The sequence below is a fragment of the Cyprinodon tularosa genome, unplaced genomic scaffold, assembly GCF_016077235.1.
Source record: "Cyprinodon tularosa strain WSP-4 unplaced genomic scaffold, ASM1607723v1 ctg418, whole genome shotgun sequence".
Lineage (NCBI taxonomy): Eukaryota > Metazoa > Chordata > Actinopteri > Cyprinodontiformes > Cyprinodontidae > Cyprinodon > Cyprinodon tularosa.
The window spans coordinates 877,231-900,864 of NW_024039139.1; the positions used below are offsets into that span (position 1 = coordinate 877,231).

At 34.8% G+C, this 23,634-nt stretch overlaps 1 protein-coding gene across 3 annotated transcripts in view; it reads right to left on the bottom strand.

The window, feature by feature from the left end:
- Positions 1-5,588: 5,588 nt before the first annotated feature.
- The window catches only part of si:dkey-247m21.3 (5-hydroxytryptamine receptor 4), a 57,199-nt gene continuing 39,153 nt past the window's right edge, over positions 5,589-23,634 (bottom strand). For all 3 annotated transcript variants that reach the window (XM_038298990.1, XM_038298991.1, XM_038298992.1), the window contains one exon: positions 5,589-5,965. In XM_038298990.1, coding sequence (XP_038154918.1) covers positions 5,872-5,965 — 94 coding nt within the window. In that variant the 3' untranslated portion in view covers positions 5,589-5,871. The remainder of the gene's footprint in view (positions 5,966-23,634) is intronic.

Consider the following 23,634-nt stretch of genomic DNA (forward strand, 5'->3'; position numbering starts at 1 on the left):
AGGAGGGGCTGGTGCCTGTGGATGAGGATTACCATGGCGACTACATTCCTGCACGCCTTAGTGTATTTGAACTGTGAAAATGATTTGAAGTCTGATTCATAGTGAAAAGACAGAACCATTCATGAGTTGATCATAGTGCTGCAAATGAAACCTGCATTAACTCCAAACTGGAGGAATATCTGCACTCTCTGATGGGTTTTTGCTTTTTTTGACATACCTAAATAATTCAGATCATAGAAAAACTTTATACATCAGACAAAGAGAATCTCAGTAAAATATATATACTAGTTTTCAATGAAAATTTTATGATAGCCCATCTAACCAACCTGTCCCTAAGAAAGAAGCATTTACACCCCGAATTGGTCATTATTTATCTGTAATTAACTGTGCTTTGGGACAGTTAAACTTCCTTTGTAAACATTCCAGTCTGTCAGACTATTCATGATAGGACAACAGGAAGTAGGTAAAAAAAATGTAAGAAATTTATAAATATCTTTACTTTTGAAGAGGCTTACAAAGCCTTTGGGGATTCTAACAAATCACAGTCAGTTGAATTACCAATAAACTTCGCAGGAGATTGAGGCCTGCAAAACTCCTTCAGGAGCCTATCAGCAACCCTTGGAGAATCATCTACAGCATAGGTCTCCAACCTGTGGCTCCAGAGTTACATGTGGCTCTTTGGACCCTCTACAGCGGCTCTTTATAGTGGCTAAAATGGAGCCTAGGCGTAAGTTCAACTGAAGAAGCTGATTGATCTCCTACATCCACCTACGACACAGCCAATAGGCTTTGAACCACACCGCCACGAAAGCCAATCGGCCTCCGATTCGCAACTTGTCTGCCTGGTGCACAGGCGGTGGATGCGCTGTGTGACTTCATTCAGATGATACCGTTTCAACCCACCTCCAGCCCCTCCTCCACCATCGTAGCTAGACCTCCATCAGAGTTCATTACTCCATGACTCTTGCTGCATCCTGCATCTCATGTTGAGCCTGGTTCTGCCAGAGACGTCTTCCCAATGGGGAGTTTTTCCTCTCCACTGTCGCTTCTTGCTTGCTCATCATGGACAGGTTCTTTCAACCTGTGTTATCCAAACTGGACTTCCATCTTCCAGGTCCCTGAGTGAAGCTCTGGTATCAGCTCACACAATCGACTGGATCTCCCCATAAAACTCAGCATACCGTCTCGCTAACCAGCAGTCTACAGACTGACCAACTTCATATATCTCCACTAAACCACAAGTTTAGGCCTGGGGGAAACAGCCCTATTCTTTATTCCTGTTCATGCATATCTATCACACTTCAGCGCTATGTTGCCTGCCGAGGTCTGAGCGCCAAAGACCAAGTAATTGCATCAATAAATTTCTTCTAATTGTCATTTCTCTTGATGTGAGTTTTTCAGATTGAAGTGCATATAAAGAGCTAAAAAATTTGTACTATAAAATAAATACCAGAATTAAAAGCTTTTGTGGTTTTTATGAGATGATAAGAATGACACTAAAAGAACCATAAATACGTATGTTTTTAGAGCCACTTTTCTTTTAATTAACTTAGAATTTGTGTTTTAGTATTATTTCAAAAGCTAAAAATCCATAAATTGTTTGATGTTTAAGATGGCAACTAATTTCCTATATGAGATAATTAAAAAAAAATAAACAAACAGGTTGTTTTTTGATAAAGTCCTTTACTTTGTGGTTCTAAACAACTTTTACCTGGTTGGACTTGAGGCAAAACGACTCTTTGCATATGAAAAGTTACAGACCCCTGATCTACCGGATCTACAGTACTGCAGATATTGGTTGCCCTGGTTTAGGCAAAAACATTAAGAAATAGAAAATAATAACTTATAAACAAGAAACTGAGCAAAAATGCATGATTCATAGATCTGCAAGGCAAATATTACAGCTGACTGAAGAAAACAAACATACAAACAAACAACATAAAAACCAATCTCATATCTGCCATAGAACAGAATATTGTAGATAATATTCTGTGTAGAGAAAAAAAAAGCAAAAGTGGAACTTTTTGGCAGGAGTATCCAATGTAAATTTGGGCAAAAGATAAGAAAGCATTTTAGAGTAGGAATATTATACCTACAGTCAAAGATGGCGGTTGCAGTGAAATGGTCCAAGGCTGCCTTCTTTCTCCAGGATGTTGACTCAGATGTAGAGAACCAAAATGCAAGAGAATTGTGTGAGAATGAAAGCAGCTGTTTTATATACTTGGCAGTGATTTTGGTATCCTGATAAAGAAAATTCCACATTTTCATCTGGAAGTTTTAAAACATCCATTCTTTCATAAAATTCATTAATTTGCTTATTTCTAATAAGAGAGTTTAGACGTAGTTGTTTTTTTTTTTTTTTACAGAATGATAGGATTTTTGTTCATGTTTAGTTTGCATTTTTCTGGCATGTAATAATTTCCTCTTACCTGCTGATATTATTTATTGAAGGAATGCTATTTTTTTTAAACAAATCCTTTTTAAATTAATAGACCAAACTCTGAATACTTCTTTAAATTCCTTTATAGAAACTCTTTTTCACTGAATTTGTTCAAAGGAAGACACTGAGGACTCTCTTTTGAGTCTCATCCTACTCATTAACTTTTTTAGTTGTGAATTACCTCTAACATGTTAGGAATGTGAATGTTTGAAGGGAGATTAGGAGCAACAAAACATCAGGCAGGTCATGTCTCCGATCATATGATAAGACTTTGTTTAATTATTTTTTTAAGGTTAGATGTCCACAGAAACTCCCTGTTGATTAAGAAGGTTTAATTTTTGTCTTTTCTTGCTCGGCGCTCTAAACTTGTGCTGAATGAGCAAAGTTAACTCAAAGTCGATCCATTATTCATTACAAAAACACATTTCCCTTCAGAGTACACATAGCAATCATGGTTTAGTTAAAAAGTTACAAGTTTCTCTCAAGGTGCTGATAAAGCCAAATCCTGAGATGCTCTTTTAAGGTTTAATTTTTACTTGGAAGTTTCGTACTCTTTAAAACTTGTGTCCTGAAACTCAAATGCACTATTTTACAAACATCATTTAACAGATTTCCACCTAATTTAGTACTTTTCTAGACTGAAAAACACATTATGACAACTTTTGGACAATAAAAGTAAAATTTATATTCCTAATTTGTTCTTCATTTATTGGACCCATTGTTAAAGAATTGTTTGTACGGTATATGTATCACAATGCTTAATTTTACCACTGCTTGAGTAGAGTGGTAAAGCCATTCATCTTTTTCTTTCATTCATCCATTGTTTGCTATGTTTGCCAGTTTAGAATAGCTACTACATACATGCAAAGTCTATCAGCATTCTAGAATCAGCTAGATTATCCTAAATTAAATACAGACTCTTTAAATGACAGTATTTTACTTTTGTTTTGGTTTATAAAAACTCATATAAACTTTAGTGCTGCTGCAGTAAGTGATCCACAGATCCAGCTAAAGGCTGATCTCTGAGCTGCTATATGGAGGCAGCAGACTATCCCATCTTCTGGTGCTGCAGCGATATCTGGTGGCAGAAAGAGTACATGACTAAGAATGTGCTTAACATGCTTTTTATTTATCCCAGAAAATGTTCTTTCCATTTACATATATTTACAATGAATACTTTGAAAAATAAGGTCTAAAAAAATTGTTTTCTCTGTATTTTTGCAGTAACCCTTCAGGTCTGCAGCGAAGAGGCCGTTTGTTTCAAGAAATAATTTTAATAATTCCCGGATGTCTCTCCTCCTCTGAACCCTGCTTTTATGTTTTGTTATAGTGTAATATTTGTTACTCTTTCCTTTCCATGTTTAGTTTATTGCTTCGTTTTAAAATGCCTCATGTAATAGCCCTTAATATTATTTTTTCTACTCTTTGCTCTAGTCCTGAATTGCTCTTAGGTTTTTTTTTTTTTTTTTTTTTACTTTCTATGAGCTCTGCATTTTAATAGTTTCCTCTTGTTCTGTTTCTGAAATTGTCCTATCGCCATCTTGGCTTGAAAGTGGATGGATATTTATGTTAGGTTATACCCTGTTTCTGGTAGCTTTGCACTATCTAGCCTTTTTTTTCCTTCTTCCTAAGCATCGTGTTCTTCTCACAGCCATCCATTTAGATAATAAGACCAATCTGTGTTCATTCGAGCGATGACAATCAGTTCTGTTATTCCCTACTGGTTTCTACTGTTCCCCCTGCCCAGGTTCATGTAGTTTCTTCATAAATCCACTCAGCCATACAAATCCCTTTGTTCTGCTGTCATTTGGATTTTTAACAACCAACGACAGGATAACATCTGGCTCAGAAACTTTGTTTGAACTGCTTTAAAAAAAACAGCTTTTTTTTTAGCAGAGAGGATTCCAGGAATTGAAAACTTTAAGTTGAGATTGATTTAAAAGTAATTTCTGTTTAAAAACTAACCCCCTATGTGTAATCCCATGGTAGCCGCTTCATGTGTGATTCTGATGGGAGCATGTGGCTCACGTTGTTATTTCTAAAATATAAGATAAAAAAAAAAAGAAAATAAAATTTTTTGTTTCACTGTTTTAGATAAGGCTGACCTTTTGCCTCAGTGTGGATTGAAATAAGAAACTTTTGTGGGGAGGATTCCCAGTGGAGCTAATTTTAAAAATAAATTCACTGAAATCACAACAATAGAGGTTTCTTCAGGCCCATGAAAGGATAAACTTTTGGTTTTATGTCTCATTTTGTTAAGAATATTTCCCCCTTGTAAGCACCATGACAGATTTAAATTGACTCAGACAAAGGTTTAGAATTAGAAGAAATCCAGCCAAACTGTGTAGGAGGGATTTTTCTTAGAAAAGGTAAAGCATTCCTTTACCTCTGACGTAGAATCAGCAGACTGTATTATTCAATAGTTTAATGATAATTTCCCCACTGCTGTAACAGGTGTTATAGCAGTGGGACTATAACCTGTTCAGAAACTATAAGGGGAATCTATAGTTTGTAAAAATAAATAAATAAGTTCTTATTATTGTACCTTTTTTCTCACAGAATTTGTTCTAATGGAGTGCTAGTTTATTTTTAGTTATTTTCTTTAATACATTTTAAAGACTTAAATAAACTGAATACAAATTCTATTATCTTGTCTTTTGCAACAAGGCCTCTAATCATTGTTGGTAAATTTTTGCCCTAAATATTGAAAACTAAACTTTGAGTCTTCAATATTTATATAAAAGATCTTATTAAGATCTTTTATAACAATCCATTTTTCCTTAAGCATGAAGAAAAACTCAAATCTAATAATGCTGTGTAAATAGGAAGTTATCAACATAATTCAATGAACAGATCCTTATGTACCTTTTGATATAAATGAAAAAGAGCATAACGAACACAAAAAACATAAGGGAGGTTATTTGAGATCCATGTTATCAAAGAATGAATTTAATCATCATTTTAGGATGATGATTGAAAGCAAATCATCAATTGGAATATTGGAAGATCAGATTCTGCCTCCCTATTTAACAAGCACATCTCCAATGGTGACGCTTTATTGCCATCTAGTGGTCAAAAATCAGATTGAGCAGCTATAATGTAAAAATATCAAATAAAAGATAAATGACATCAGACCTCCATCTCATTATTAATATGATTTAATTCATAATAATGCATTCATATTGTGCTTATAAACATATTTTAAGAGTAGCAGCAGTCGTCTTGTATCTCACATTCTGTAAGCATAGTTTATTTTCATTGAGCTGTTGATCCTGTATTAAACAGCCAATGATCATTATGGAACCGTATCTTTATGGAAAGTCAGCTTGCATCAAAGTAAACTTTTGAGAGCACAGATGGCCGAAGCGCTTGGGTCGGATATCCTCCATATCGGAAGGAAGGTTCACAGTTCTGTTCATGTAAAGTCATCCTCATAGGGGCCCAAGAGAGTCTTGTGACTCCTGTTCATTGGCCAGGATTGTCCGGCCGTTATCACTGTAGCTGCGGTTTGGTAGGAAGGACAATCTGAAAGACATAAACAGTTTTGCTCATGAACTTTAATCAAGCCTTGATACAATTAAAAAAAAGCACAAATTATCTCTACAATCAAATAAAGCTTTAAAGACAGAAATTAGACTAATACTTAGACTTTATTGTCATTTTGTGCATACAAAAGGAAATTTCATTCAGTACAGCTCTCAAGAGATTTAGAAATTAGTTAGAAACTAGTGAAGAACTGCATTCTGTTCTTCTTAAGCTCTAAAATCCTAGACTGGTTCCATGGAGTCATAGCTAGAAGTCACTGGAAGCAGATAGGGGAGATGTTATGAGAAAATTTATTAAATTCGAAGGAAATGATCAACAATGTTTCTGGAAAATGGGTTTAAAAATTCCTGTATCTGGTAATAGGATACCAAAAGGGTTTTCTTTCCCAGTTTATTTGAGGGCTTAATGGTATAATGGTAAACGTACCAGTATCTGTATAGTTTTTATCAAATCCAAGGACTTCAAAGAGTCATTTTCAGTTATTAAACCATTCACACAAAGATTCACATTCTGATGGTGGTAAACTATAATAGTGGTTACAGCTGCCCTGGGGCAGACTGACAGGAGCTGGGCTGCCATTCAATGACCACCAGCAGCTGGATGGCTCATGTTGGGGTGCAAGTGCAAATCAGTCTTGCCCAAGGGCACGACTCAGACTGACAGAGTGGGGGCTTGAACTGGCAACCCACTGGTTACAGGATGGACCCTACCTCCACCAATCATATGGCTCATTACAGTAAAATATGAAAACATCTGAGTGTGTACTATTTGGGTTTTATGGCCCAATTGGCAAACTCTAAAATAAAAAAATAAAAATAATTTCAGCAAAATAAGATAAATAAACGAGGGAGAGGTTGTTACAAAAACTAAATGCAGGCATCAGGTAGGCTTTGGGGCTCTAAGTTCTCCTTTGAGTTCAGACTCTGGGAAAATCCCGTTAAGTGATGAGGACTGGATGACTATATGTGATGTTCAGCGAACCACAACCAGCTCCAGGATGTGGAAGGAATTCTGCTGGAAAAATATTGTGAGGTTCTTTATTACACCTAAGAGAAAAAAATAAATCTACATTAACACAAGCAACATGCTGGAGACAGTGTGGGGAGCAATGCGCAGGTCATACTCACATTTTTTGGAAATGTGTAAAAGTGCAGAAATACTGGAATGACATAGGGGTTGTATTGGAAAAGGTATTGGGTTATAAATTGCCAGTGTCATGTGAAATATTATATTTGTGTAACCTGTCAAATGAAAAAGTTCAATGTGAGGACAGATATCTGGTAAAAATATTACTAGCTGCAGCCAAGAAAGGAATCACTAGGAAATGGTACAGAGAGGACCCTCCTACTCTGAGGAACTGGATGGACATAATAGAGGAGATCTATAACATGGAAAGACTCACATTTAAGCTGAGACTAAAACAAGTCGAGTTTGATACCAAATGGGATAAATGGACAACATATCGACCCAACAGCAGAGCCACCACGGGATACTGAGTCTATTCACCACTGCCGAACTGCTCATACCTAAGATATATATCACTGACACCCTTGTTCCTTTTCTCTTATGCAAAAGCAAAAAAAATTGAGTGACAAAAGAAAATAATGGTTCTGTTCTGTAAAACCCTTTGTTGTTTGTATATTTTTGTAATTATTAATGTTCTATAATTTTCATGTACTTTCTTTTGTAATAAAAAAAAAAAGAGTTCAGACTCTGGGGAGTATTGAACTCCTAGCAGATTAAAACCATGAGGAACTGGCAAACACCCAGCATCCATTCATCTCCTTGGCGTTGGATACATTTAGGAGAAAACAAACCTGCATTGTGATTAGCCACACATTAACACTCCAGACCAACAATAATAATATCTAATGAAGGTTTGGTGATGATCCATTAATTAAGTGCATTTGATTAGCAGCAGGTGGTTTCCTGCCTAAATCCTGGAGAAGCGACTGCTGTGGACTTTTTCACATTTTCATGTGAAGATTGAAGCAGGAGTCTTGGAAGTCTTGTTAATGTAAGTGGATAAACAATAAGCATGTAAACTATTGATTTTCCTGATAAGTGAGAGGCTCATTAGACCTGAATACATTTTAAGCAATGATTGAGTCTTCAAATTCTAAAACATGCAGAGTAAAAAAGCAATTACATAATCTGATTTAATGATAAAATGTGGAAAAATATTAGGACACGAAGCCTGTTTTCTCCAAATATGCAGTAATTTGCCTCGATTTTTTAAGTGGCTGCAAATTTGAGTCAGGCTTCATGTTCAAAGTTGACACTCTATCAGGGGGCAGTGATGCGGGTGTTCTAACCTTTTCCTCCTCATTGCATGCAGCCTTATAGCATGTATCTGAACGGTATAATTTTCCTCCATCTGACGGTTTTATTTATTTTCATAATCTTTCGTATAGGGGTGAAAAATAAGTATAAAGTGGGAACTGTCTGTGTATATATATATATATATATATATATATATATATATATATATATATACTTTTTATTAAAGTAGTAGAAAAGGAATTCTAAACAACCATCAAACCTTATTAATGAATTCTCATGCCCAAAACAGTGTTACATAACAACCCGGACATAGTTGTCCAGAGAGGAAGTTACATTAGTTATTTATGATAAATTGGGCTATTTAAAAGAGATGGTCCATATAAATAAAGATTATATGGTGATGGCCAAAACTACCTACAATTGTCAGGGTTCTACCTTTGCCTGGGTTTATTTTTACTTTCTTTGTGTTCTGTGTTTTTGTAGTTCTACCAGTGTCAAGTTCTTTAGTTCTTGTGTTGCTCTCTGTTGCCCTCTTGTGTTCGTTTCCTTCTCCCTTGTTCCCTTCTTGTTAGTCCACTCACACCTGCACCATATCTGCTGATTAGCTTGTATTAGTTCAGTCTCCCAATATATACCTCACCTCTGCAGTCACTCAGTCCTGGTTTGTTGTGTTTTCTTGCTTCCTCATCTCTGGTTCCCCACGTGAGTTCTCCCTGACATTTTGGTTTTTATCTGTATTTTGGTTCTCAGTATTTTTATATTTTTGGATTTCTGCCTCTGTGGCAAATTAAATCTGCAAGACTCAACTCTGCCTCCTGATCTCATCCTGATCTCAGCCTTTGGGTCCTCAAAAACCTCAACCCCACCTTGACAACAATAGTTCTCCTCAAACTCTAAAATATGTGCATCATTTAAGCAAATATAAAGTAAGGCACAATAATACTGACATGTATTATACATTAATGCCACAATGTTCTATATATTCTATGGCTGTGGAGCTCTGATAACCTTTCTGACTTTCTTTACAACAGTTTTAGAAACTAATACCCCAATGAAGTCATGAAGCTGTAGCAAGAAAATGTTTATTATTCCTAGGATAATCAGCAACATGGATTAATAGTATGGTTCAACTAGGAGAAAACTTAGGAAAATATTTGTAGAAAGTTCACAAAAATGAGAAGTAGCTTTATATTTTGGTGGTTTTGAGAAATATTTCTATATTCTATTTCTTTTTTTTTTCTTTATCAACCCAAGTTTATGAAGGCATGTGCCAAAAACCTTTCTGGAATGAGTTACCGTTGTGACCCCACTAATATATAATAACAGTGTCTGTATGCATCAGCTCCATCTGCTGGAAAGCCCTACAGTTCTTGAACTTTGGGAGCCACAGTAAGCGAAGCCAAGAGGAGCAGATCACCTGAGGGTTGCAATTTGGAAACAACTGGTTTATCCGAGCCAAATCTGTCAGGTTCATTAGACTTGGTTTAGATCTCCTTCATGGTTTCTTTTTCTTCGTTCGAGTCAGCATTAAGCTGCTCAGGAGTTGCAGCCTTCAGAGAGGAGACGTCACAAGTGTGTGACCAGCTAAACAAAAGCAGACTTCCATAGAAACGGGGAAGTCACACAGACAAGACGAGTGTAATATTTTTTTTTTCTTTGCCACGCTCTTAAACCTAGAAAGAGCGGAGTATGTAAACAGCCATCCTTGGTGGATTCTTGTAAAATAATGGGAAGCAGGCCTACATTTCACTGTCAAACATAATAATGTGTAAATCACTTGATTATTTCAGGGGCGTTTCTATATTAAAAATACAAAAAGGAAAGTCAGTCAGATAAAACTTTTAAAATATGTCAAGACCAGAGATGGGATGAGACATAGCTAGGCTCATTTAAAAGATAACTTTTAAAGGTGTTTGAAGGAGGCAGCTACAATTTAAAACATATATTTACTAAAGAATACACATAACACTATTTTTGCTCACTATCCGAAAGAAACCAAACTAAATGTTTCCGACTCTGTTTCAATTAGGATTGCCAAATTGAATTCTATTTTTTAAATGCCAGAATAAAAAGAAAATAGAAATTTCAATTTTTTGCATTACTTTTTTTGGATTTGGAAATGTTCACGCATTTCCTAAGTATTGAGTAGAATTAGTAGGAGCCTTTCATATGCATGAATTTCTTGGTGTAACCTTCTACAATTTTGGCTCATCTTACAGGCAGAACCGGTGTAGTAGTGAGCAGGTCTTGTGGTCTTAGACGCACCTTCACATCTCTGTCTAAAAGAAACCTCCTGAACTGAGTACAGGGTTAGAAGTCTTCGTCTTCTACACAAAAAAATATATTTTGTTGGTTCAGAGTCATCTTCTGTGTTGCATGTATGGTAAATATCTGATTTAATCTGTAACTGTGGGTGAAAAGTCATGACAAGGGGTTTCTGGTCACTACAGAGTGCAAATCAGTGGGAACTTAGTTAAATTATGTGAATTGCTCAAGTTAAAGCACTTATCTTTGTATCTGTTAGCATCTGCATGTGATGTAATTTGTATGTCATTAGTGCATAAGGGGTTTGGAAATGGGAAAGATTTCCATAGACCACATCCGTTTTACACAACTCTGAGAGAGAAAGAATAAAAGAATGCTTGGATATTTTTCATAAAGAATTGCAGCTCAGTTTAAAAGACTTCAATCTGTTTTATTTATTTATTTTCTTAACAAAACATTTCATACCGTCTTTAATTCTCAGAGGTAAATGTAGATGAAGCGCTTCAGTCCAACCTAAGCTTAAAATATGGGTCTTATCTCCAATAGTCAAAGGCTGTTCAGATTCAGTTTAAGGAATTTTTCTAGTGACACCAGAAGATTTATTATTCCCATCGAAGGAGAAACTTTCTATTTTTAAAAAGACGAATAGGCTTACGGGAACTTTCCCACAATCTAAACCAAATCTCTACTGTAAGCATCAGTTCCATTATGAAAACTTCAGAGATGAATATATCCAGGCAGAGCTTGTTGAAAATTTCGGTAAATTGTCTTGCAGGATGTTTTTTTTTTTTTTTTTTTTTTTGTAAATTAAAACATTTTATGCAGTTTAGGATGTGCCAACAGTCTCTTGCTATACAAATGAGATTTATGAAGAATATCTAACAGATGTGCACTTTTACTGGAAAAAAGTGAAGGTATTTCACCCAATTATGGGAATAAAGAGGATTTTTCAGTTCTGTTACTAAAAAAAGCAGCCTTTCCCTCTTTTAAAACCATAGAAACCGTAATATATCACACTTTCCATAGGTGAAGATTAATTTAATAATTTAAGATGTTTGCTACAAGTTTTAATATCTGCAGAATTGTCTAGTTAAAAATAACTTTGTTGTCATCCCAGGTCAAATACTTGAACAAAATTATTGTTCCAGCTCTTCTTGTACTGAAAACATCAACATTTCTATTGTTTGTGAACAAAACATTCACCAAACAGTTATGCGACCTTGGAGGAGATCGAGACAAGATAGAGGAGAGCTTTGTGTTCCTTTAATTTTGTCCCACTATGACTCTGGAACATTAAATAATCAAGTTACATCTTATCTCCTCTGTGTTAGCAGTGAGGCAGTGAGAAGGGGGCACTGACAGGAAATAAAGAGACAATTTGTGTTTTCCCACAAAAACAGTGAGAAGCATTTTGGCAGAGTAAAAGCTGACCGAAGCATAAGTTGATGGTGTGATCAGCAGGTGGCCCTTTTGGCAATATTTACCTGTGGATAGATGCTTTATGAAGGGAACACTGGCAGTTATTATATCAAATGTTGGGGAGATAAGTTTTTGAAAATCAGTTAATGTGAAAGAATAAAGTCACATTCTTACATGTTTAAATAATTGGTACATGAAGATATTATAGGATATTTTTTTTTCTGTCTTTTTGGCCTAAATTATCCTCAGATAACCCAGATTCTAAGACCAAAGATTTGATATAAAACTTTAATATATTTAATGTTTCAGTATATAAATGTAACTGCAACAAACCATCCTAAAGGTTGTATATTATAGTTGCTGCCTGAGATGATTAACCCTGCTATGTGTAGCTGTTAGCAACACATCATTCTTCCCAGGGTCATAGAGCACTGAAAAGGTAGAAAGGAGTCATTCCACTCTGAGTGATTTGAGAGGAACTATCTTGCAAGCACAATTTAGTGAAGAGCATGAATTTTAATTTCTTTGCTTTCATTAAAAACACTAGGATTTAATGCAAAATTTTCCATGTTCAACAATGGGCTAAAAAAAAAAAAAAAAAAAAGGAATACGTTTTGCTTAGAAAATGCATAACATAAAAAAAATGTTGAGGCATAATTTATTGGTGAACATTTATTTAACTGTTCTGAGAAAGCATAACCCTTTACCCATTATTATTATCTACTAATATAAAACAGATCTAGAATTTTATTTCTACTATTTCTATTTGTATGAGTCAAACCACCTCTCAGACCTTGGCTGCACCTTGAAAACATCTGAATCCCTTATTCCACTATTTACTGTACTACATGATGTCAATATTGTGAGTGAACGTATTTTCACATTTCAAGTATTTGTTGCTAAGTTTAAACAATTAGCTGGTTGTTAGGTGCAACAATGATAATAACAGTGAGCAGAGCTAAGTGTAGTTAATAAACAGGTTTTATTGACTGTCTCTAAAACTGTACTAATAAATTTCCTGAAAAGTTGGGCCCCTAGTTAGGAAGATTTAAATAAAGTAGCTGAATCTGTAATTGAAAGTTGTTTATCCATCTCACCAATGACATCCTTGACACTCTGCAGCTTTGCAGCTGCAAATCCAAAAAAGCTAATGTACCACCAGCTTAAATAGGACTGTTTTGAAAAAAAGAGGGGGAAAAAACAAATCTGAAAATTAAAGCAAAATCTACAACTCTCTATGGAAAGAAGACTTCAACAATGACCAACTTAACTACAAACAGAATCATTTATCAGGCTGGTTTCTGGGTTTCTGGGGCAGAAAAATCTCAGGACATTGCACTGCTGCATTTAGAGCCTGATTTTAATGTTTTGGCTTTATTATGACACTAATCTGCTTCAGATAACTTGAAAAGTATTCAGCTAAACTTGCTGTAAACCCATTCAACATACATTGGTGGGTTTTCTCATCTTTTAATTTCATCTTTCTGTTGATCAGAGACTTTATAGAAATGTGAACAAAATCTTTAATTCATTTTAGCTTAGTATTTTCTATGATTTAAAGTTATCTGTGTGCTGTACTGTTCTTCCACTAAGTCTCCTGTCAAGAACCAAAAGCTCCTTTCTCCAAACAGGACTGGTGTTTCCAGATAAGATGAGAAAAAAAAAAGATTTTATCTCCCAGGGTTTTGTTCTTAATCCTCTCCCAATTTACTGAAGTAAAACCTTCTCGCTTCCTGCTTATAGATGGGCGACCCGATAATGAGAAAAGCCTTTTTTTGTGCTCTAAGTGTATAAAAAACCCAGTTCTACGTAAAAGCATCAATTTGATGGTATATCTCATTTGCATTTGTTCAATCATTTTTAGTTTTCTCCTCATTTGGGCTTAAATTTTAGCCAGTTTAACTCCACTCACTGCACATTACAGGAAAAACTATTGCAGGACTGTTGTAGTACTTTGATCTCAGTTATTGGAAAGCTGTCATTTACCCCCTACAAGATATACTTAAAGCAGTGTGACAAAACATTAAAACCGCTGACAGGCAATCAATCATTTCACAAAGCAGTTTAGTAGTTTTTTATGTTTGAGCTGCAGTTTAAGAGGCTGAACTAATAGTATTAGTAAGTCATATACTCACACACCAGTCAGTTTCTCTAACCTATGTGTGAAAAGCAGCCCTGTCTAGATAGAATCTCTTGGAAAAAGCTGAAACTTATTAAAAGTCGTCTGCACCTTAAACCAGTCTTGGAAAAAGAACATAAAAACACAATCGAGGCTGGATTTAAGTCGGTCAGTCCGAATTTTTTTTTTTTTTCTTTTTTTTTTTGGGTAGATAAGCTGTCAATTTGTGTTAGTTGGTCTAAATCTTCACACATTTATGTGGACCAGAGCTCTGTGGGGAAAAATTCAGCTTTTTAAATATAAATTTGCTTTGCTGGGTGGAGTAAGAATTGAATCTGGTGTGACTTATACTAAAAGTTGTTAAAGAATTAACATTTATTTGTATATGTATATTTACGAAACTAATAGCTGATCTGTGATCATCTGCTCAACACAGTGGAATGAAACAAGAATCACTAATTGATATTAACCCTTTAAGGGCTATCAGTGAAATACTTTATAATTCAAGATTTTAAGTCAGGAGTGTTGTTTGAGGATAGAAATGGACTATATTATTTTTGTAAAATAAAAAAAAATATTCTAATGGCAAATAATTAAGGGTCAATGTAATTACCAAAAAGAGGCACTTGCACTAATATAGTAAAAAAAACGCAAAATAAACCCAAAGAGTGCTTCTATATATGAATGCTTATACAGAAATCTATTTTATTTATTATTTTAACTTAGATTATTGACTTTTTGTCTTAGCATATTTACTTACATTATCTTTTTAACTGTTTAAATTATATTTTTAAACTTTTTCACATGGCTTATTAGGTTATTAACTTATTAACCTTTTTTTTTTTTACCTTATTGACAGTAGCTAACAGCACAGTGGGTAACATTAGATTACTGGTTGCATGCTATGCAGCAGCTGCACTCTGCTATAAGACAAATGTAGCCCTTGCAGACCATGCAGACAACATGTAATCTCAATATTTTGCTTTATTTGCTGCAAGTAGTTTTTATATCCAAATTACCTTGAACAATAAAAGGGTTAAAATCTGTTTGTCACAGAGATGCTCCAAAACCTGGAGCAGTTTGTATGGGTTATGCTGGGGCTATAGTTTAAATGTATTACCAACTCTATTAGGCACTTTCCTTCTAACTTCTCCTCTATGCTAATACTGCTAAGGACAGAGGTTATTTAAGATCCTTAAGGGAATATTTTTGCATGGAACCACATGCTAAAAATATGAACTGCTTTGATGGGCAACAGATAAGTTAAATTTTAGTTCCAAAAATATTCTCTATAGGTTTTATGTATATTAATTCAATGGAGATTTGCCTTTGCCATATGTTGAGCAGACAAAGTTGCTTTTATGCTCCAGAATCTCTGATTAGTTCGTGTTTTTTGATTAGCTGAGTGGACACAGAAGTAGGGGCATCCACCAAGAAGCCCTTTGATGATGGCACGTTATCCTTTATAACAGAATATTTGCTGTACCTGCGTGTTGTGCAAAGCAATGCTTTAATCTGAAGCATGAGCAGTGGTTTGCATGTGAGGAGTCTGTGGATTCTAAAGGGTTGCAATAATTCACTTAAGAGTGCTGCCAGTCTAATGTTCCACCATCAGGCTGTACCATACATCCTCTGCACAGAATAGTCAGAGTTTGCTATTTCTCAAGCAGCGAGGGACTTTAAAGTCTGATTGCTTTGGTTTTTCAGGTAGAAAATAGTGAAGTCTAACTGGCAGCACAAAGATCAATTTTCTCAGAAATAATTTACCTGCATTGAACTGAGGCAAACTGCTGTATATCTTTTTTGCAGGAAAAGTTTCCTCTGCAGAAGGTTTAAGTAAAAACACATGATCGGAGCACGGACACATGAATAAACGAAGTAAATCCTAAGAATGTCTGAAATCTGAACTGAAATTAAATCTCAGCTGAACTGAACACGCTGGCTCAGGGTCTGTATTTTTGTCAGATTTAAACTGAGCCCTTCACTCATCTGCTGCAGAAATCCACTTTTACAGACTCTTTTGTGCAGACAGAGAAATGTAAAGTATGCACTTCACCTGAAGCTAAAATAGGCTCCATGGTTAAATATTAACCAGTGACCTCTGTGGAAACCACTGAAATACAGTTGCGATGATTTGAACTTCAACAAGCTGAGGTGAATGGTGTGAAGAGCTCTGTAAGGTTACCTGTTGGCATCGATATTTTACCTAAATGAGACTAGGGCTGCAACTATGCAGTTAATTTGCAAATCGATTAATCTGTCGATTATTTTTTTCGATTCATCGATTGATAATCAGATAGAAAAAAGGTTTTTACGAAATTAAAACAGGTAAAACTAAAACTTTTCCATTTGAGGAGTTCAGCTTAGAGCATAAATTTAAATGCAAAATGTTGATATATTTTTCTACAATCTTGATTAATTGTTAATTGGATCATAGAGACTTTAAAACATGCTTCAGCTGATAGAGTAACCCACTTAGAGCAGTAATTATATCAACTACTAAATTAGTTGATAATTATTTCAATAATTGATTGATCATGATTAATCTGACTAACTGTTTCAGCCCATTAAAATGTGCAAAATACATTAGATGGTGGTCTTGCAGAGCCAATGGATATACACAAACTGGTTTATGTATATATGAGAATGTTTATGAAAGGACCTGTGAGGCTATAGAACTTAGACGATTTATAGCTTGTGTGCAGAACACCATAGTTTGCTTATATACATCAAAATATAGTGATTTTTTCTAATGGTAAACAGGCTGTCACTTTGCGTGGTGATGTTTGAGCACAAGCTGGCAATTCTTGAAGACCTAGTGCTGTTCATTGAGCATTCAGTTACATATAAGGATGAATTTAAAGATAAATGGTTTTAATTTAATAGAGGCATAAAACTGGCTGACAAGATCATTTTATCATATGGCCGCTGTGCTTGTACTGTTACTGATCTTGGCAAATCGGCATAGAAGGAGCCAAACCCATAACTAGTTACCTGAAAATGCAAATTAAAAATAAGCACATCTGCCTCCAGTCTCTTGGTTGTTATTACTATCAGTTATTCATTAATTTGGAGAGCATTAGACTGTAGTGCCTAAAAATAATGTCTGCACTGTCACAGCAAATCTATGAATGCTGTAGATGTCCTGTTACTGACAGCTTGTGCATTTCTAACTCAGAATCATCATTTGACTGGAGCCATTTTCACTTTGAGCACATAATCTTCTAATCCATTGGTTTTTAAAATGGTCCTCCAGTGCTTAAGACAAGAGTGCTCAGATACTTTTGCAGGAATTTATTTATAAATGTTAAAAATATATATTACAGGGTTGATAAATTAGACCTTTCTTTTAAATATCGGCCAGTAAAATGAAAGGTTGCTTTTGAAGAATGACTAAATCACACGTTTTGTGTATTTGGATTTGATGTCAGCTGAACAGCATTATATATACACCCAGTATTTTAATATGGAGCTAAGAGTTTCACCTGATCCTTAAAATTTAAGGGTATAAAAACGAAGGGCAGGAATAAAAATTAATTTTATCTCAAGTGGCAGGAAAATATTTGTGAGAATTTAATGTTAATTAGCTAAAAAGTGTATATGGCCATTGTGGTTTGTATCTTCCACTCAGTAAAATAGAGTTGTTAGTTCAACTCTTCTTTTTTATTTTTAGATAATAAGACTATAACAAGTTCTGGGTGAATGGGAACTTGCAGAGAATCACAAAGAACCTGTTACTGGAACAATTTAACAGTCCTGATTCAATGCTTGATATTTTTCTCACTTATCTATCAATCTAACAGGGAAACTATGATGCTTGCTGTTTCTCTTCCTCAAAATATCCTAAATATAGCATATCTACACTTTTTACTCATGTCAGCAAATAAGAATAAAAGCTGCAAGAACCTGGTTGTAGAAGTCTCTACACCTTTAAACTACCAGTCAGTAGTATATGCATTTAATACCAGTTGTATTGGGTGGACTCCAGAATGCATATTGACCTGGCAATCTATGCCCTCAGTCTCTTGCAGAAGTTTTAAAAGGACGTCTGACCACAGCCCTCTCTAGGTCTTCTCCTTTTGCATAGATGTGGTTCTGCACTTTAGATAAGGTGTTTAAAACCAGAATCTTCTTCCTGTGATGTATGCTTTTTTATTGTTTTATTTTTGTGGTTGTTTTGGGATGTAAGCTTAGGCTCACACTGATGCAAGACAATGAGATGAAAGAAAATAAATTTGATTTCTACAAACATCTAAAGGTCAGAGTGAAAATGACTCTAATTAGGAAATAGTTATACTGCAATCTACCCTTGTTTAGAGAAACACTGCACCTTTAAAAGGTCCCAGTGCAGTTTTATTAGACTTTATCATAACCTACAAGAAGGTTTTTGGAGGTTTTAGCCAGCCTGCAATCTTCTGAGAGCAAGTGTGTGGTAAACAATATGTATCAGACATATCATCTCTTCCCTTATCACAGGGAAAACAAGCACTCACTCTAATAAATTAGTTATGTTTTTTTCTCGCATTTATTTTTTATTCATAGTTTAATCGATTCTATGATATAAACCCTCAACCTACACATTACCAGTGTATACCTAACCCAAACCCTAACCTAGACTAGTCCTTAACAAAAAAAACAGAATGAAAAGAGAAGTAAGGACCAGAAAAATGTCCTCCCTTTCCCAAAATTACCCTACTTTGTTGATAACATGTACAGTTTAAAATAGACTATAATGCCTAGATAGAGCATACAGAATAATGTACCTGTAGTTTCAGAATAAATTAAGGCAGTTTTTGATTATTATTTTTTTTAATCTGAAATCAAAAATGTAAAAAGACCTTCTGCTGCTTGGAGAGTCTAAAGAAGCTGTTTAAGGTGGTGAGAAGAGATAAGTCATGTCTGCGCTGCTGGTTGCTGTGCTTATTATTGGATGGTCCATTGTGTTTGTCCAAAAACCAAAATTCACTGGGAACATTTTGGAACGTTCATATGAAATTCACTCCTTTTTTTTCTAAAAATAAACAAAAGAAAAATGCTTAATATGTCCAAATCTTCATACACTATACCTATACTGTATATATATATATATATATATATATATATATATATATATAGGGTTGGGAATTGAAAAGATTTTCACGATTCCGATTCCCTTTTCGATTCTATGAAATGATTCGATTCTTTATCGATTCTTTTTTCGATTCCAATTTGGGGGAAAAAGGAGAACAAACAGTTTGATTATCAGAATCAACTTTGTTTACTTAACTATTGCACAATCTTACAAACTCAACAAGATCAAGATGTCCACAGGAAATGTGAAACCGGAGTAACATCTGTGTTTAAATGAAAAATGAATACAAGAACAAACTTAATAACCAACAATGTCTAATAACAAATGATGGGATAATAACCTATTTTAAATAACAAAAAATACTAATTATAAAACAGTAGTAGCACTGCAAAAAATGTAAATCTAAATAAGTCATTTGTTCTTAAAATAAGTTCATTTTTTCTTGAATTGAGTAAGTAAGTGAGACATTTTGCCAATGGAACAAGACAATTTGCATTTGAAATAAGAAAAAAACGATTGCATTGTCTTATTTCAAGTGCATATTATCTAATTATCTTATTTTAAATGTAAAAATACTCATTCCATTGGCAAACTATCTTATTTACCTGCTCAAATTAAGGGTAAATACACTTGATTTAAGATATTTTTTACTTAATTTCAGATCGTTTTTGCAGTGAGGGAAAATTAACAATTCTTTTGCAGAAAGATGAGCATATCTGCTTTTTCTGGAAGGATACGGGATCTTTCAGCGCTTATGGTGTCTCAAGCCGTGGAAAATACCCTCTCAGATGGGGTGGAGGAAGCCTGCACACAGAGGTAGTTTTCAGCCAGTCCAGATAGCAAGGGCAGCGTATCTTGCTTGTTCCACCACCACAGTGTGGCGCTATCCCTGCAGGGGATGGAGGGCAAGATTTTATAGAGCTGGATTTCCTGATCTACCCTCTGGGCTAAGGAAAGACGGGGCTTTGATTCACAAAGTGACCGCAGCTCGTTGTCTTCCTCCTCGAATAGTTCTTCCAACTTGCGTAACTTGCGTAACTTACGTAAAAAACGTGACGTAAGTCGTGCTCCCCAGAGCCGGCGCTCTAGGCTCTGGTGCTGCAGGAATCGAAAAAAGAATCGTTCAGCGAGCTGCCAAACGATGCCATGGAATCGGAAAATACGGAACCGGTTCTTAACAGGAACCGGTTTTCGATTCCCATCCCTATATATATATATATATATATATATATATATATATATATATATATATATATATATATATATATATAAATAAAAGTGAATTTCACCACTGTTACTTCGATAAAGTCCATCTTATCTTAACTTAATTTTAAATTATAATCATCAATGGCGAATATTTGTTTTTCAATTTGTTTCCCATTTTCATTCAGAGCCAAAAATTAGAAATTGGATAACAGGTTTCTATTCCATTTCTTATTTTGGTTCAGAAAATGAAAATAATAATAAAAAAAAAAAACTTCCTATATGCACACTGACCTCTGGGACCTTTTTACTGCAGCGCAACCTTTCTGTTACTGTAGAACCTGAGGCAGAGACGCAATACTTAACAATTCATGAAACATTATCACTAATACTCAAATGGGAATAGAGTCAACTTGAGGTGAAATGTTTATGCAGTAAAATACCATCATAAAATACCATCCTATGTCCTCAATGCTTTTAATCTTTACTCTTTACCTTATTCTTTTAATAGAATTCAAGCCTTTTAATCCAGTTTATTTATATCTATCTTAGTTTTGTTTTAATATAGAAATTAGCTTTTAAATTGATATAAAACTAATTTTCAGATTTCAGTTTTCAGAAAATACTGTTTATTCCAAGAAATAGAAGCAAGTGTCTAAGTGCGCTTGTCATCAAACATTTTTTAAGTAGAAGTACACTACAGCAACTGATATAAAGTAAACTATAATATCTTAAAATAAGTGATTTGCTCTTAATTTTGGTAGGGAAAAAAAGATGATATACCAATGGAATGAATGTTGAATATTTCTTTCTCATTTTAAATCTAAATCATCTTATTCCAATGTAACAATTGTCTTACATGCCACCTTAAATGAAGTAAAAATACTGTTATTTATTCATTATTATAGCATACAATTATTTTAAGAAAAAGTCTTTACATTTTTGTAGTGTAGAAGAAAGTTTTTTTCATTTGAACAAAATCCTCTTAAAGGACTACACGCTTCTGAATTTAACTGTATAAAACAGTAAAATAGATGTTTTATAGAGGTGTTTACAATAGGTTCCACATAAAAATGCCACACTCCCCTTTCACAGCATGAAATACATTACTATTGTTTTATTTTATGCTATTTTGAAACATATTAATACCCATGTAGTGCTAAAGGCGTTATCATATATCTGCCTAACAATGACTTTTAAGGGCAAAAAAATGCAAAATATAGGGCATTTAAGGACATGCCAAGAAGAGTGTTGGAGGGAAGAAAGACAAGTTGCATTTTTTTCTCATTTCTTTTTCAAACTCTTGGGTGTAATTGGCAGCATTTTTCTTTTGTTTTTTCTGTTATAACTGATTTTTTTGTGTGTGTTTGAATTGGAACCACTCCTGTGTTACATCCTTTGCAGCACATTCATGTGCATTTGCACCTGTTGGACAACAAACTCTTTCTTCTGACAGTAATGAGGGAAATGGAGGAAATATCGCCCATTCATATTTAATTTAGTATAAATCGCTGGTGAAGATTCTCAGTCATCCAAGTCATAGTCATCCCAAAAAGTAAAAGAAAACCCACTGGACTTAGTTTTCAAGTTTGAAGATGTTTTGCTTCCTATCCAGGAAGCTTTTTCAATTCAAGTAATTCGTTTTTCATTCAAGCCAAATGACCCTCATTCCAAAGTGTGGACCCATTCATCCCGTTCAATTGACATGTTTTCTAAACAAAAACAAGGGCTTGTTGGGCTACTGTATATAGCCTTGAACTCAACACTATTCCTGATTTTGAAATGAAAAAGCTTCCCGGATAGGAAGTGAAAAGTCTTCAAACTTGGAAACAAAGCCCCGTGGATTTTTTTCTTTTTTCTTTTTGGAATGACTTATAAATCCAGTGTTTTTGCAAAATACCAAGCAGACAGGTCAGACATAAAGTTTAAAGTATTATTAAATTTACGTTTCAATAATAATAAAATATCTGAAGCTTCATAACATTCAAAAATGTTGACCTAGCAGCCTACTAACACATGGCTCTACAACCAAAGTGCCAGGCTAGGCAAACACTCATAGAAGAAGCCAAGAGGCTCATTATTACTGCTGAGTTCCTGCAGTAATCACTAGCTCCAATGTTAGCATCTGTCAACAGGATGACAACTAACTACGCAATCAATGCGTCAGACCTTTAAAGGAAAGTGATAAGAAGTAAACCCTTGAGAAGTTAACCACAAGCCATGTAGGGGACATGACTAATGTTTGGAAATATAGGCTTTAGTCTGCACATAACCTTAAAACACACTGTTCCCCTGTGATGCATAGTGGTGGCAGTCTCATTTTGCGGGAATCGTTAATTTTAGGAGACAGGTATGTCAATGTGTAGATGGATTGAACTAAATACAGGACAGATCAGGAAAGTTAAAAAAATAAAATAAAATGAACAGTGGAGCTGAGATGAATGTTCCAGCAGGACAATGAGCTCAAACAGAAAGCCAGAAATACAATGGAGTGACTTAGATCAAAGAAGTCATTCTGGGTCATTTTAACACATGACCATGTGTTAGAATGACCAAGCCAAATTCCACACAGAAATTCAATAAAAATATCTTTGGCAAGAGTTGAAAATTGCTCAAAAATGCTGTCTCAATGCTCTTCAGATAGACCTGGTTTAAGGTACTTTAAAAACTATTTTGTATTAAAACTTTAACACCAGAGTAACATGCCCTTAAACAAAAGTTTGCAATTTCAGGAAAATATCTTTGTAATGAGTCAGGATCGTTGAACATGGTCCTCAGCTATTTAAGAACTTTGAAACCCATGCATAGTTTTACTTCTTTGTGTTTGTCTCTCTCATAAACAACCCTGTCTTAAAGCGAAACATAACTTGCAGTAATGAACTAACAGTGTTTCACCAGACTGATGATCTCACATCGTGACAGCTGCTACGTCCTACTCCAACTGATCAGCTGATAGAAATGCAGCTTCTGCTGGAGGGATGTTAATATTTGCCATTTCATAGAGCAGATCCAAATGGCTACTCCTAATGAAACCAAAGCTAAGGAAATATATGACTGTATTAGATAAAGAAAATAATGTGTATATTCTATTTACTTTGACACAAGGATACATGAAAACATTTAAAGGAACACAACACAAAAAAATAAATAAATAAATAAAAGCCAGCAGACTTAAGAGACTCTACACACCCAAAGCCTGCCTATGGGCCTAAAGCTCCCTGGTACAATAACATGAAAAGATTCCTGCAGTAATTTGACTTTCTAGCATCCTGTTGGAAGTGATCTGAT